At 36.8% G+C, this 12,958-nt stretch overlaps 1 protein-coding gene across 7 annotated transcripts in view; it reads right to left on the reverse strand.

The window, feature by feature from the left end:
- Positions 1-12,958, reverse strand: part of LOC127988160 (matrix-remodeling-associated protein 5-like) — a 136,570-nt gene that overhangs the window by 8,465 nt on the left and 115,147 nt on the right. For 2 of the 7 annotated variants that reach the window (XM_052590768.1, XM_052590767.1), the window contains 2 exons: positions 12,109-12,435; positions 11,570-11,947 (listed from right to left, as the gene is read on the reverse strand). In XM_052590768.1, coding sequence (XP_052446728.1) covers positions 11,570-11,947; positions 12,109-12,435 — 705 coding nt within the window. Of the gene's footprint in view, positions 1-10,301; positions 10,584-10,818; positions 10,913-11,014; positions 11,076-11,569; positions 11,948-12,105; positions 12,436-12,958 lie in introns of those variants that run through there. The other 5 variants (XM_052590770.1, XR_008161520.1, XM_052590769.1 and 2 more) reach the window with 5 other exon arrangements.

The raw sequence follows: 12,958 nt of genomic DNA on the forward strand, positions 1-12,958 counted from the left end.
GCTATGACAGCAGCTCGGGGATGAGCTTCGAAGAACCAAATCATCCAAGATCACGCCAAATCGTCAACAATCAAATCCAGCTAACGGAGTTAGCGAAGTAAGAAGAACAGGCCACAGGACATCGAAGAAGGAAGTGTTTGTCAAACAGTTAATTGGTGATAAATTATTATTTGGACTTGAGGCTTTTTTTTTAACCTGTCGATTCAGCATGTACATGGACACACACACAAAGGTGGACACACTCTAGACTTAATCATCAGTAGGGGTCTAAACTTTTCATCCATTGTTATTAAGGACGTAGTGTCACAGATCGCAAGAGGCGAAGACTCAAGTGTAGGCAGATGGGAAGACTTTATTTATACGTCACCAAAATAAACAAAAACACAACTGAAACCAGAGGAGCGTTCAAAGTTACGAGACATAGACCAGTGGTGGACTACTCCGTTACTGTACTTAAGTACATATTTCAAGTATCTGTACTTTACTGGAGCAGTATTATTTTGAGTAACTTTTACTTTACTACATTCCAAAGCATAAGATCGTACTTTTAACTTCACTACATTTCATAAAACATATCTTTACTCCCTATAATATATCACGTGCTCCGACACGCAGAAGCGGTGTCTGATTCATCATGAACGAACTGAGTCTTTTCAAAATAAACTTTAATCGGATCGCGAATCGCACCAAACGATTCTTTTACGAATTAGAATGATCCGATTGCAGCGGTTTTGGAGTCGACCACTCACTGATTCAAATGAACCGTTTAGTGCGAGTCAGTAAGAACCGGGAGATCTTGTGAGCGCGCGTGCGTCTGATGTTGCTAAAAGCAAGTTATTAATGTCGATCTATCTATCTATCTATCTATCTATCTATAGAGAGAGAGAGAGAGAGAGAGAGAGCGAGAGAGCGAGAGAGCGAGCGAGAGCGAGATCGAGAGAGATTACATCTGGGGAGAAAAAAAAGGATGTGATGTTCAGAACCTACAGTAATTGTCAAAGAGGGGAAGAGATGCACCCCATTGTGACTCCGTATAGTGGTTATTTAAAAAACAAAACCCAGGTATTTTGAGCAGTAGGATTATGTAAAAAAAAAAAAAAAAAAAAAAAAAAAAAAAAAAAAAAAACAGGGCTAATATAAAATTAAATTAGCCTATATAAAATTGCAAACATCTATCTTTCAGTACTTTTTTACTTAAGTACATAAAAAATTGAGTACTTTTGTACTTTCACTTGAGTAAAATTTAAAAAGGAGTACTTTTACTGGAGTAATATTTTATTCTACGTATCTGTACTTTTACTCAAGTACTTGATTTGTGTACTTCGTCCCCCACTGACTAAATCAATACTCACCAGTGACCGTGAGACCGAAGCTCCTGAATCTGCTGCTGTTGATCTGTAGATGATAAAGTCCAGAGTCTGTGTTCGTGGTGTTCATGATGGTCAGAGATCCAGCCTGATTCACCTCCAGTCTGTCTCTGAATCTCTCAGTGCCATTATTACACTGAACATCAGTACAGATAAAACTGAGATTTCCAGTGATTCCAGCGATGAGAGCCTCATTAAAATACCAATTCATCTTTTCTTGTTCGTTTCTTTTAACCTCAGTGTTTAAAGTGACTGAATTTCCCTCCATCACTGACACTGAGACTCCGTCTGAACCAGACGCACCTAGAGAAGAAATTAACACATAATGCTGGGAAAGTGCGACAACAATACATAAAAACAGGAACGTGCTCCGAAAATGATTTTCTCCAGATCAAACAACATAAAAGCAATATTCATTTACCCATGGACTTATCAGACAAACAGTTTGTCTTTATTTTTTTTTTATAAGTGTACTTATCTGGTTCTCTTCGTGTACAAAATGAACTATTCTGAAGATGTCTTTTATACTCTTCTGGACCTTGACACTGTCATTTATTTGGCAATTAATGGGACAGTCTCTAGCGTTCCCAGTTTATCAAATATCTTAAATTGTTTTCCAAAGACAAAGCTTCTAGGGGTTTTGAAAGAGGTGGTGGTAAGTGATTAAAAACATTATTTTTATTTTGGGGTTAAGTATCCCTTTAAGATAAGTTCTGCACAATTATCTGCAATATCATTGTGTAGTTATTAAATGTCCTAGCTATGTAACAATCCTTAATCGCCACAAATTAATTCGATTACATGTTTATGTTTAGAGATTATTAATGGCTAATTTGTGTTTTTATCGGTTTTTGGGTCAATTTTTGAAAACTTCCATTTAAACATAAGTAATCAGAATGCAGCAACTTATTCGTTTGTTACTCATTGATTCGTTATCTTCCTCTTTAAATTACAAAAGCACTGATAAAGTGCTTTAATCTAATGGTACTGATGAGCAACTGACAGCGCTCTGACCGAGTGTCATACAGGAATCGTCAGATTGATAGTATTCTAGCTCAGTGATGTTGGGGCAACTATTGGGGGCAGAATCATATTTTAGGGTGACCGTGCCAGTCTTTACTTTAGTGCCCCCTTCCTCAAATCTTACTCTGGAGGTCCAATGCACTGCAGAGTTTAGCTCCAACCCTGATTAAAGTCACCAGTCTTGCCATTTTCGAATGTTCCAAAAGACATTGATTGACACTGATTAGCATGCTCAGGTGTGTTTGATTATGGTTAGCGCTTAACTCTGCAGGAGAGTGGATCTCGAGGTCCAGATTTGAGGATCCCTGCTTTAGTGCATGTGCTCACTGGTGCCCAATCCTGCTGGTGGCACCCTAAGCATCTGCCTATCTTGCCTGTGACTAGAAACAGTACTGAATGAGCATACAACAAGTATCGGAAGCTAGAGTCCACGGTTAACAAAGTTAAAAGTTTCAAAAGGCGACTGACCCGATCAGCAGATTCCAGTTTGAAGCTCACTTGAGTGCAAAAGGGTCAAACTAAAAACAGATATTCTGCCGACTGTAACATTTTCTCGGTTCTCTCATTATCATTTGACATGTAAATATAGCTGAAATCACAACACACCCATGTCTTTAACTTGTGTAAGATGACTTTGTCAGATGAGGTCTTTATTATAAATTTGCAGACAACCTCACTTGGTTTCACTTTATCACAGGAACAGGGAAGTAACAAATTAAAAGAGTAGTTCACCCTCAGTCGGTCATATTTCCTCACCCTCATGCTGCTCCAAACCTGTACGAGTTTCTTATGTTGAACGAAGATATTTTGAAGAATGCTGGTAATCAGACAGTTGATGGTCTCCACTGACATGGTTTCTCTTATATAGAAGTCAATGGGGGATAGACATAGCACCCATCTGGTGGACTGATTCATTCAAGAATGGTTTTATGAAAAATAAAAACAGCAATTGCGATTTTTAAAGATCATACCCAACCCCTTCACCACACTGAAATGCTTTCCAGGACAAATCCCTCGGACCAAAAAGCAAAATGTCCCAGTGGCAGTGATTTTAAATCTTTTTATTTTTTAAGTAAATGCAGGAGAATTGTTGTTATTACAGTTTCTAGGTAATTGTTAAATTTTTCTTTGCGTGTGTGTTAATGTGCAATGCTTTTAAACATTAATGTGGATGTATTCCAGTGACGAAAACATAAAACTGATGTGCATCTCCTTTTTTTTTTTTTTTGACGTGAAAAAAAGTTTTAGTTCTCTTGTTTTTCTTTGTTCATTAAAAGTAAACATTTAAATTGGTTGAATTAGCATATAATATACTGCCTGGTTCTTGGACTGGCAGATCTTTGTCTGGATCTGGGTCTTCATTAAACCATAAAACCTTCATTAAGCTTTGAGCAGGGAGACTACTACTCGTTCTTTTTATCGTTGACCCGAAGAGAATTAAATAAATAAATGTCATACCGTGCCAAAGAAATGCAGAAACTGCAAACAATCCAACGAAAACCATCGCTGTCCCCATGTTTCCTCTAAACGTGTTTGATCAGGTAGGCTGCTTTCAATTAATGAAGCAGCACTGCTGGACAGAGTCATGACGTGTCTGGAGATGAATCAAGACGATAAGCACCCGGCTGCAGCGTGCAGATCGAGGCGGGGCTACACCTGGGGCGGGGTTGCACGTGCAGCCCCGCCCCACACCTATTCTGATTGGTTCAATCGTCTTTCATAGACTTACATGATAGGAAATGTGTGCGTAGTTGGTGTAGGACGGAGAATTCTGTTTAAAAAGCTAAAAACGCTGTACAGTTTTATAAAGCCTTCATAATGCACAAAAGAAGAAGAAAAAACATTAGCCTGTAACTCGCCTTGTCCCTGAAATGATTGTTTCGTTAAATTAAGCTGATCTTTAGGCTAACATACGAATATAGTAAATTAATTGGGTTGCAAAACATAGACTTTTTCTCCCCTTTATAATTCCTATATAACACAATCCCTGATTAATCATGAGCAATAAGCCCAGGTGCATGTGTTAAAACACATATTTTGTCTTTAAAGTTCTGCCTGAGGCTAGATAATTTGCACTTTTCTGCCATTTCAGAGGGCAGTGGGTTATATTTATACATATGGCAGTTTCTTGAGATTATCGTGGCCCCTCAATAAACTTGTATTTGTATCGGCCAGTGATGATTCTGAAAGGACACACCTGTAAACCGTTGCTATAGTAACGAACACAATTTCATGATAATTGTGCTCTTATTTTAGAGCAGTCTCAGAGACACTGTCAAATATTGAGATAAACTTTATAAAGTATCATCTATTTATATTAAATTGGTATCTTCTCCGATATCCATTTTGTGACCATTGAGCAGATTCTTTTCAATCAGCTGCAGTGGCGGACTGGGACAGTAAATCAGGCCGGGAATTTGACTCCACCCCAGGTCACTCTGTTGCTGCAGTCACCACCCAATTCATGTGTCCACCAGACTGTTAAACTCTTTGGCACTTTCAGTGGTTTGAATTGGGTTATATTTAAAGAATAAATCAAAATCCTTAGGCTGTGAACGGCAAAATAATCAAATGAAGTATCAAGGAATTCACAGTCTCTGTCATCTTTCCCTGAATCTCTCTCTCTCTCTCTCTCTCTCTCTCTCTCTCTCACTCGGCACACTGAGTTTCTCTGCAATATGAAATAAGCACTTTCAATAATCTGTATTAATTATGCAGCCATCAATTGCATGTCCCAATGATCACAGTCCTACTACTGATGACCTTATAAATCATAAAAGCACATATTTTTTAAGAGTATAGCTAGAATGTTTAGTTTTGCTAATAGAGTCACGGTTTCAGTACCGTTGTGTATGCTATGTTTATGGAAAAACTATACTTTCAAAAAATATATATATATTTTCATATTATTAAGAATATTCTAACCACAAGCAACAGCACGAAGAAATACAACAGAGTAAAGATACAAATAAAATAAACTGACTTTCAGGTTTTTTTTTTTAGGTAGGTCTTGCATTAGATTTTAAGTACAGAATTAAAATAATCAAATGTAAAACAGCATTACATTTTGGACTATAAATTATATGAAAAATGTCTCAGTTCACATTACTTTAATCTCGGATCTCCGTGTGCAAGTGTTTTGTTTGCATGTATGTCATTGCAGCAGCACATTAAACTTTAATTGTAATTAAACTGATTGGAACTACCTGTGAATCAAAGTATTTTAATGCACACCTTTTAGCAGATCAGAATCAAATATTCAGACAAACCATGGTATAAATAGATTTATTACAGTAACCGTTCAACAAACCAAGCAACTAATGGTTGTGTTAAGGAATAAAAGAACATACTTTTTGTGTTTGTTTCAATTTGCTGAACTGTTCAGAACTTGAAGAGCAGTCTCTAGATTAAGATGAAGGTCCTTCCCAAACCGCATCTTCACTTCATGCAGCAGCTACCAAAAAAAGAACTAAAGAAAACTGAAAGAAAAATTTATTAAAACATTTTTTTAATAACGGTTTTTATTCATACAAAAAAAATGAAAATGAAATGAAATGAAAATGCAGTGGAAATACTGAACTCAAAGGAAACAACACTAAACTCAAATACTCACAAGTTGTGGAACCCGAGGAAATGGGAACATGTCCATGACCTCTCATGTTGATTTTGTCATTAAATCAACTCTTTTAAAAAGAGCGCGTCTCATTAGATTTTTGATATGTTGGTGTAGTCAGGTTGTCTTTTACGTAGTTCAGCATTTATCACATGTGCTCCTGAAAACTTAATTGATCTTCTCCAATATTTTACAGGTTTAATATGATCTGAAAAACGTAGTAAATAACAAAATTCCTATTGTATATATACAATCTCCTAGCATTTACTGGTCAATAGCCAAGCAATTTTAAGACATTTTAGTGAAGAAGGATAAAACAGACAAACCTCCTGGGACTGGGTGGAAACTGGATTATCAGTACACAGAAGTACTGGAAAGTTTGCAGGCTTGCATCTTTTTGTTTGCTGAAATGAGCAAAAGACAGTTCATATAAGTATTATAATTATTATTATTATTATAAGTATTTATAAGTGACATAGCACAAATAACTGAAAATCAATTATCAGTAGAATTAAAGCATTCATTCAACCCCCCCCCCCCCCCCCCAAAAAAAAAATTGTCACCATTTACTTGTTTACCTTTGTTGTTCCAAGCCCACATGACTTTTATTCATGGATGTCAAGAATAATAAAAAACTTTATTTGGCCGTATGTCTCATACTGCAGATTGTTGTTCTATTCTGTTCTGTAGGGCTGTTTTTCATTACCATTTGAGTGTGTGGTCAAAAACTAACTTAGAGCACTATCTGCAGTTAATAACTAGTGGGCATTTGAATCAGTTCGGGAAAACGGAGCGGGATCGCGATTCATTTGAGTCAGTTTGGGGATCGCAACTCATTTGAATCAGTTCGGGAAATCGGAGCAGGATCGCGATTCATTTGAGTCAGTTTGGGAGTTCGTAGCGGGTTCGCGAATCATTTGAGTCAGTTTGGAGATCGCAAATCATTTGAATCAGTTCGGGAGTTCGTAGCCGGATCGCGAATCACTTTAGTCAGTTTGGGAGTTCGGAGCGGGATCACGAATCATTTTAGTCAGTTTGCGAATCGCGAATCATTTGAATCAGTTTGGGAGTTCGGAGCAGGATCGCGAATCATTTGAGTCAGTTTGGGAATCATTTGAATCAGTTCGGCAGTTCATAGCGGGATCGCGAATAATTTGAGTCATTTCGGAGTTCAAAGCGGGTGCGGGAATCATTTGAGTCAGTTCGGGAGTTCAAAGCGGGTTCGCTAATCATTTGAGTCAGATCGGGAGTTCAAAGCGGGTTCGCGAATCAGTTGAGTCAGTTTGGGGATCGCGAATCATTTGAATCAGTTCGGGAGTTTGAAGCGGGATCGCAAATCATTTGAGTCAGTTCAGGAGTTCGTATAGCGGTTTCGCGAATCAGTGACAATGACTGCTCATATTCCAGCATAACTGCTTCACATTGATCAAGAGTAATTGGTTTGTCCAGGTTTTTATTTTCTCCTCATCGCTATTGTTGTAATGTCTGGGAATACAGAATGCGCATCCAGCAATTTGCTGCGTCTGTGGCCAGGGCTTTTCTCCTTTTTATTCGTTCGGTCCCGGTGCTCCCGATGGCCAGTCCGCCCCTGAATTCAGCTGGAATGATGCGGGACATTCTACGTTTAACGTGGCTTTACGCATTAAAACAGTGTTTTTAAAAGACCAAACTCAGTCAACATTTTTTATAACACATTTTATTTACAGACAAGCAGGTTATGGGTGGAAATTAAACGCTTTGTGTTCGTATTCTGTGCTCATATCTGCTTGTTTGTGAATAGAATGCATAAATTGAATTAATCTGGTCAAGAAGAGTAAACGTACAGCAGCTAACATCTCTTGATTCAATAAATCAGACATGAGTCAAGTTAACAATAAACAACTGCATTATAGTAAAGGCTTTGTAAAACAGCATTCTCCGTCCTACACCAAGTACGCACACATTTCCTATCATGTAAGTCTATGAAAGACGATTGAACCAATCAGAATAGGTGTGGGGTGGGGCTGCACGTGCAACCACGCCCCAGGTGCAGCCCCGCCTCGATCTGCACGCTGCAACCGGGGGTACTTGGATGACCACGCCCACTATCACGGAAAAGATTACGGTAGGTGAATACATTCTAAAAGCTGAGTAAATGTGTCAAAGTATAAGGTGTATAATTCAGAACGTTCCATAACTAATCACTTAACAGTTTTGATATTACTTTTCTGTCATTTTAGAGTGGTTTTAAAAAATTATCTCTCGGTTAATAAATCTCCAGCACTGTTTAAGAGCTGAATAACATATAAAATATCATTCAACAGCCACTGTTTATATAACTCCTTTCACAGTTCCTCGATCTCAGGAAGTGGAAGTCGTCATTGTTTAGAACTTCCGAGAACTTATTTTCTCCAAAGTTCTAGAGGTGGAAATTTTGATTCTTTCACGAGATTAGTTCTTTTTCAGTTCGTTCACCAAAATGATTCATTCACTCATTTGTTCACTGATTCATTCATTGACCATTTCTGCATATTACTACACAAATACGCCAGCAATACATACATAAAGGGTTGCATTCGTCATTAAATTATGCACATATCCAGAGAGGAATTTATGATAGCTTAAGTAACAATTTTTACTAGTCAAAATTAGTTTCTAATTAAAATTAATTTTAACATATGAATTAAGTTACAGATATCAAGGAGTATGTGTATTACTAGTTGTGATTTCATTTTTGATATGATAAACATTTCTGCAAGTGATGTCATTTTTGATCAAGAATTTGTGTTGTTAGTAGAAATCTAATTCCTGACATCAAGAATAAATATTTTAACTATTGAAAATTGAACTGATATCCAGAATTCATATCCTGAGAATGAATAAAAGTCAATATGTCTTGCCTTGTCTAACTTTCGAGAACTTTTTTCTGTGAAGTTCTCAAGTTCTTTCACACAAGCTGTTTGAGCTTCATGAGGAAAAGCTATACGAGAACCAGAAAGAAAGAAAGTCTAATAACATGACAAAAAGAGAAATAATGCATTTCAAACATCTGAGATCAAACTACGGACAGATAGTGATATAATGAAGCGTGTTAAGACTGAAAAAACCTCAAGTAGAATAACTTTAAATTTACCATCATTTCTTGCAGAAATTAAATGGGCCTAGTTGATGTTTTGCTTGTCACATGACTAAAAGGACATCTGAAACCCGTGAGCAAGGTGTGGGTGATTAAGTGAAACTAATTTAATCTCAGAGCAACTTTAAAATATTTACAAATGTTAATAAAACTGGAAAAAAAAGAAAAGAAATTATGGACATGTAAATAAGTAATAACAATTGCAAAATCAAAGTGACTAGATGAATTCAAATTCAAATTTGATTGACAAAAGGTAGGCTACTAATATTGCAACAACTAAAACACATTTTGCCTAAATGGTCATTTATAATATTTAAAAAAAAAAAAAAAAAAAAACTAAAAACTGCAGACGGCCACATTTTTCACATTCTGTTATTAAAACTAATATTTACGATACAAACATGCAAATTAAGTGCTAGTGTCATCCAGATTCATACTATGCAAGTTATTTTTCCAATTCATTTCCTCCAGAAGCATTTTTAATTCTGAGTATTAGTGGTCATGGTTAAACGCTGAATTGAGCGTTTCCATCTTATAGTATTGATTTATCAAGATAACCGAATACTAAAAAAAGGTTACCGTTGAAATTAAGATTTTGTATTTACGTTTAAAAAAAAAAAAAAAAAAAAAAAAAAAAAGGAACATTAAACTTTAAACATTAAACTAAAAAAAAAAAAAAAAAAAATATAAGTTGGCTTGAGAAAGCATGACCAGAAAGTTTGAAAAGCAAGTGGCTAGCATGTCGCTAACAAGTATAAACTTAGCATGTTTGTAACCTCATTAGCAGATAGAAATAGAGTTTGAATGGGTTTAAATCTATTAGAAATAGTTCATAGAAGCAAAGCATGATTGAGTAATGTGATTTAGAGCTTGGCTCATCTGAACATCTGGTCAATGAAAGTCTACGGGATTTTTAATATTCATTTTTATGAAAACCATAAGTCCAATCAGTTAGAAGAGATTTAGCACACTCAGAGCTGGGCTGAGTTTGAAGAGTAAGAGTCAGAAATGTTAGTGTCACAAAAATAATGTTAAGACCGATTTCAGCAAGTTGGCTTTCTTAAGCGCCACCTACTGGTCAACTTTAGAAGCACAAGTGAAAACTCTGGAAGCGCATTTGTAAGTACAGATCAGCGAATGAAAGGAGAAAACGCTTGAAAAACAGTCAAAGATTATGCCTGCATTTTTTTCCAGTTTCAATTGCCTTTTATTCAATTTATATTTTCATACATCACTTGAAAAACACTTAATTGGCTCAGAGGTAAATTCCATGCATGCTAAATGTAAACCTATTCCAGATGAATAAGCGGTGTCCACCAGATAATGTTCTCCATAACTAGTAACAAGTGCGTGCTTTATGATTAAGTGTGGCCTAAAGAAATTCAAGTTAAAGCTCAACAACAGAAGCTAAAGTGCAGAGACACAATGCAGTTCTGATCCTGTTAGGTCTGGTGACGGTTTCCTGCCAGCAAGGAAACAAGGATTCACAGATTACAGAGAGAGAAATAAACAGTGGTTGCAATTATAGTGTTTGAAAGTTCATTTCTTATGTTTGATGTCAAACACCATTCAGTGGAAAGATGAGCGGATGAAAAAAAAAAAAAAAAGAAAAATTCTGAAGAGCAGAAATGCTATAGTATTTCTGATTTAATGGTGATTTTGTATGATATATGAATAAATGACATGAAGCCACATCTCACAAACACAGTGAAAACACAATCCCATACTAGCAGGCTGCAGTACTCATCCTTGGACTTTCAAACGAGGATGTGGTGTCTTCTTTTACCTTGTGTCCTTTGAAAAGTAAAAAAAAAAAAAAAAAAAAAAAAAAATTTGCATTAATTTTGCAAAATACAGACAGTCATTTCCTCTCACTATAATGCTTGTAATACTTGCCCTAAAAGCCTCTTCCTCAAATTATGCCTCTTGAAGAAGCCAGGAAGTTGCACTGCACTCCCTAGAGAACAGTAGATGATTACCATTGATTCCAGGACAAAATACTTCAAGAAGTGTGCTCCTATGCAGAAGAACTTATGCACCCTACGACCAATCACAACAGACTGGGCCGTCTGACCAATCAGAGAAGAGCGGGCACAAAGAAAGGAGGGGTTCAGAGAGACTCAATATTTGAACAGCTTCAACCGAATCATTCGAGAACTGCTTGAAATCATTTCGGATGTATAGATAGATGTATAGACCTTGCATGCAAGTAAACCTATTGTAGGAGATTCACAGAGGAATATTAAAGGAACCTTAAAAATAGCATAATAGGGCCGCTTTTTAAATTCTTTCTCAGTCTTCAGTCACCGACTCAAGTGAGCTGGCTGATCAGGATGTGTTATCTCTAGAACAAACTAGTTCTTCTAGAACATTTATATATAACTTTAAAGCAAAATGCTTTGGTGTTATGATTATGTTCTGAAATTGTAACAGGACTAAATCAATACTCACCAGTGACCGTGAGACCGAAGCTCCTGATGACGCTGAATCTGCTGCTGTTGATCTGGAGATGATAAACTCCAGAGTCTGTGTTCGTGGTGTTCCTGATGGTCAGAGATCCGGTCTGATTTACCTCCAGTCTGTCTCTGAATCTCTCATTACTACTATGACCCTGTTCATCGCTCCAGGTCTTACACTGGTCAGCAGTGATTTCAACGATGAGAGTGTCATTGTAATACCACCTCATCGGATCAATTGGTTTTTTTATAACACCGGGACCCAACGTAACATTTTCTCCCTCCTTCACACTTATTTCACCTCGTTCAGCTGCAGAAACACATGAAACACAAAACAACAGCTCCTGGAGGATCTTTAGGGGGCGAAAAGTAACTGAAAAAAAATGACAATTTCCTGAAGATTCAGTAGGAACCATATTAACTGCAAAATATCAAGTTAATTGTGGAAATGTCTTTATTCATACAGATTTAATTCAGTGCCTAGTTTAATAAACACGATGTGATTTAAACCTGCTTTTAAAAATCATGACTCACCTTGAAGAGTTACATTGAAGATCGTTTCGCTATCACTGTTGTTGCTGCTGAAGATGATTAATTTGTAAAGTCCCAAGTCTGTGATTGTGATGTTCCTGATGCTCAGAGATCCGGTCTGATTGTTCAGCTTCAGTCTGTCTCTGAATCTCTCCGTGCCATTATTACACTGAACATCAGTACAGGAATAACTGAGATTACCACTGATTTGAGCGATGAGCGCGTCATTAAAATACCAGTTAATCTTTTCAGTTTGGTTTGTTTTAACGTCAGTGTTTAAAGTGACTGAATCTCCCTCAATCACTGACACTCCGTCTGAACCAGACACACCTAGAGAAGAAATTAACAGATAAATGTTGGGAAAGTGCGACAAAAATATACAAATACAACAGGAACGTGCTGTAAAAATGACTTTCTCCAGATCAGCATAAAAGCATTATTTATTTACACATCCACTTTAAGTGTCCTGCATGTAGACTAAAACGAGCACGGTCTCACTCGTCCTGTAAATATAATTCCATAAATTTGATACATTTATTGTATGCCATATTTGTGTAGCTACATCCCAAACATCAAAAACTTCCAAATATCTGCTGAATGCAAGCGGTTTACACTCCTTTGTGTTAGCCGCGAGGCAAGGATACAGTTTCTGTGCATTTACACCTTTTAGTGTTTTTGAACAAAAACAGCATATCAGTGCAGCCAAACAGAAGAGCGAAAAATGCTTGCGTTCAACGGATATTCTCAAAAATGGCGCTACGGTGATGCGGAGATACAGGAGATTTGTTTTTTAATGAAGTACTTATTCGTTTTCGTTACATACAAGTATTCTCGTCGCTTCATAATGTTAGTT

The sequence above is a fragment of the Carassius gibelio genome, chromosome B22 (genome assembly GCF_023724105.1).
Source record: "Carassius gibelio isolate Cgi1373 ecotype wild population from Czech Republic chromosome B22, carGib1.2-hapl.c, whole genome shotgun sequence".
NCBI classification, from domain to species: Eukaryota; Metazoa; Chordata; class Actinopteri; order Cypriniformes; family Cyprinidae; genus Carassius; species Carassius gibelio.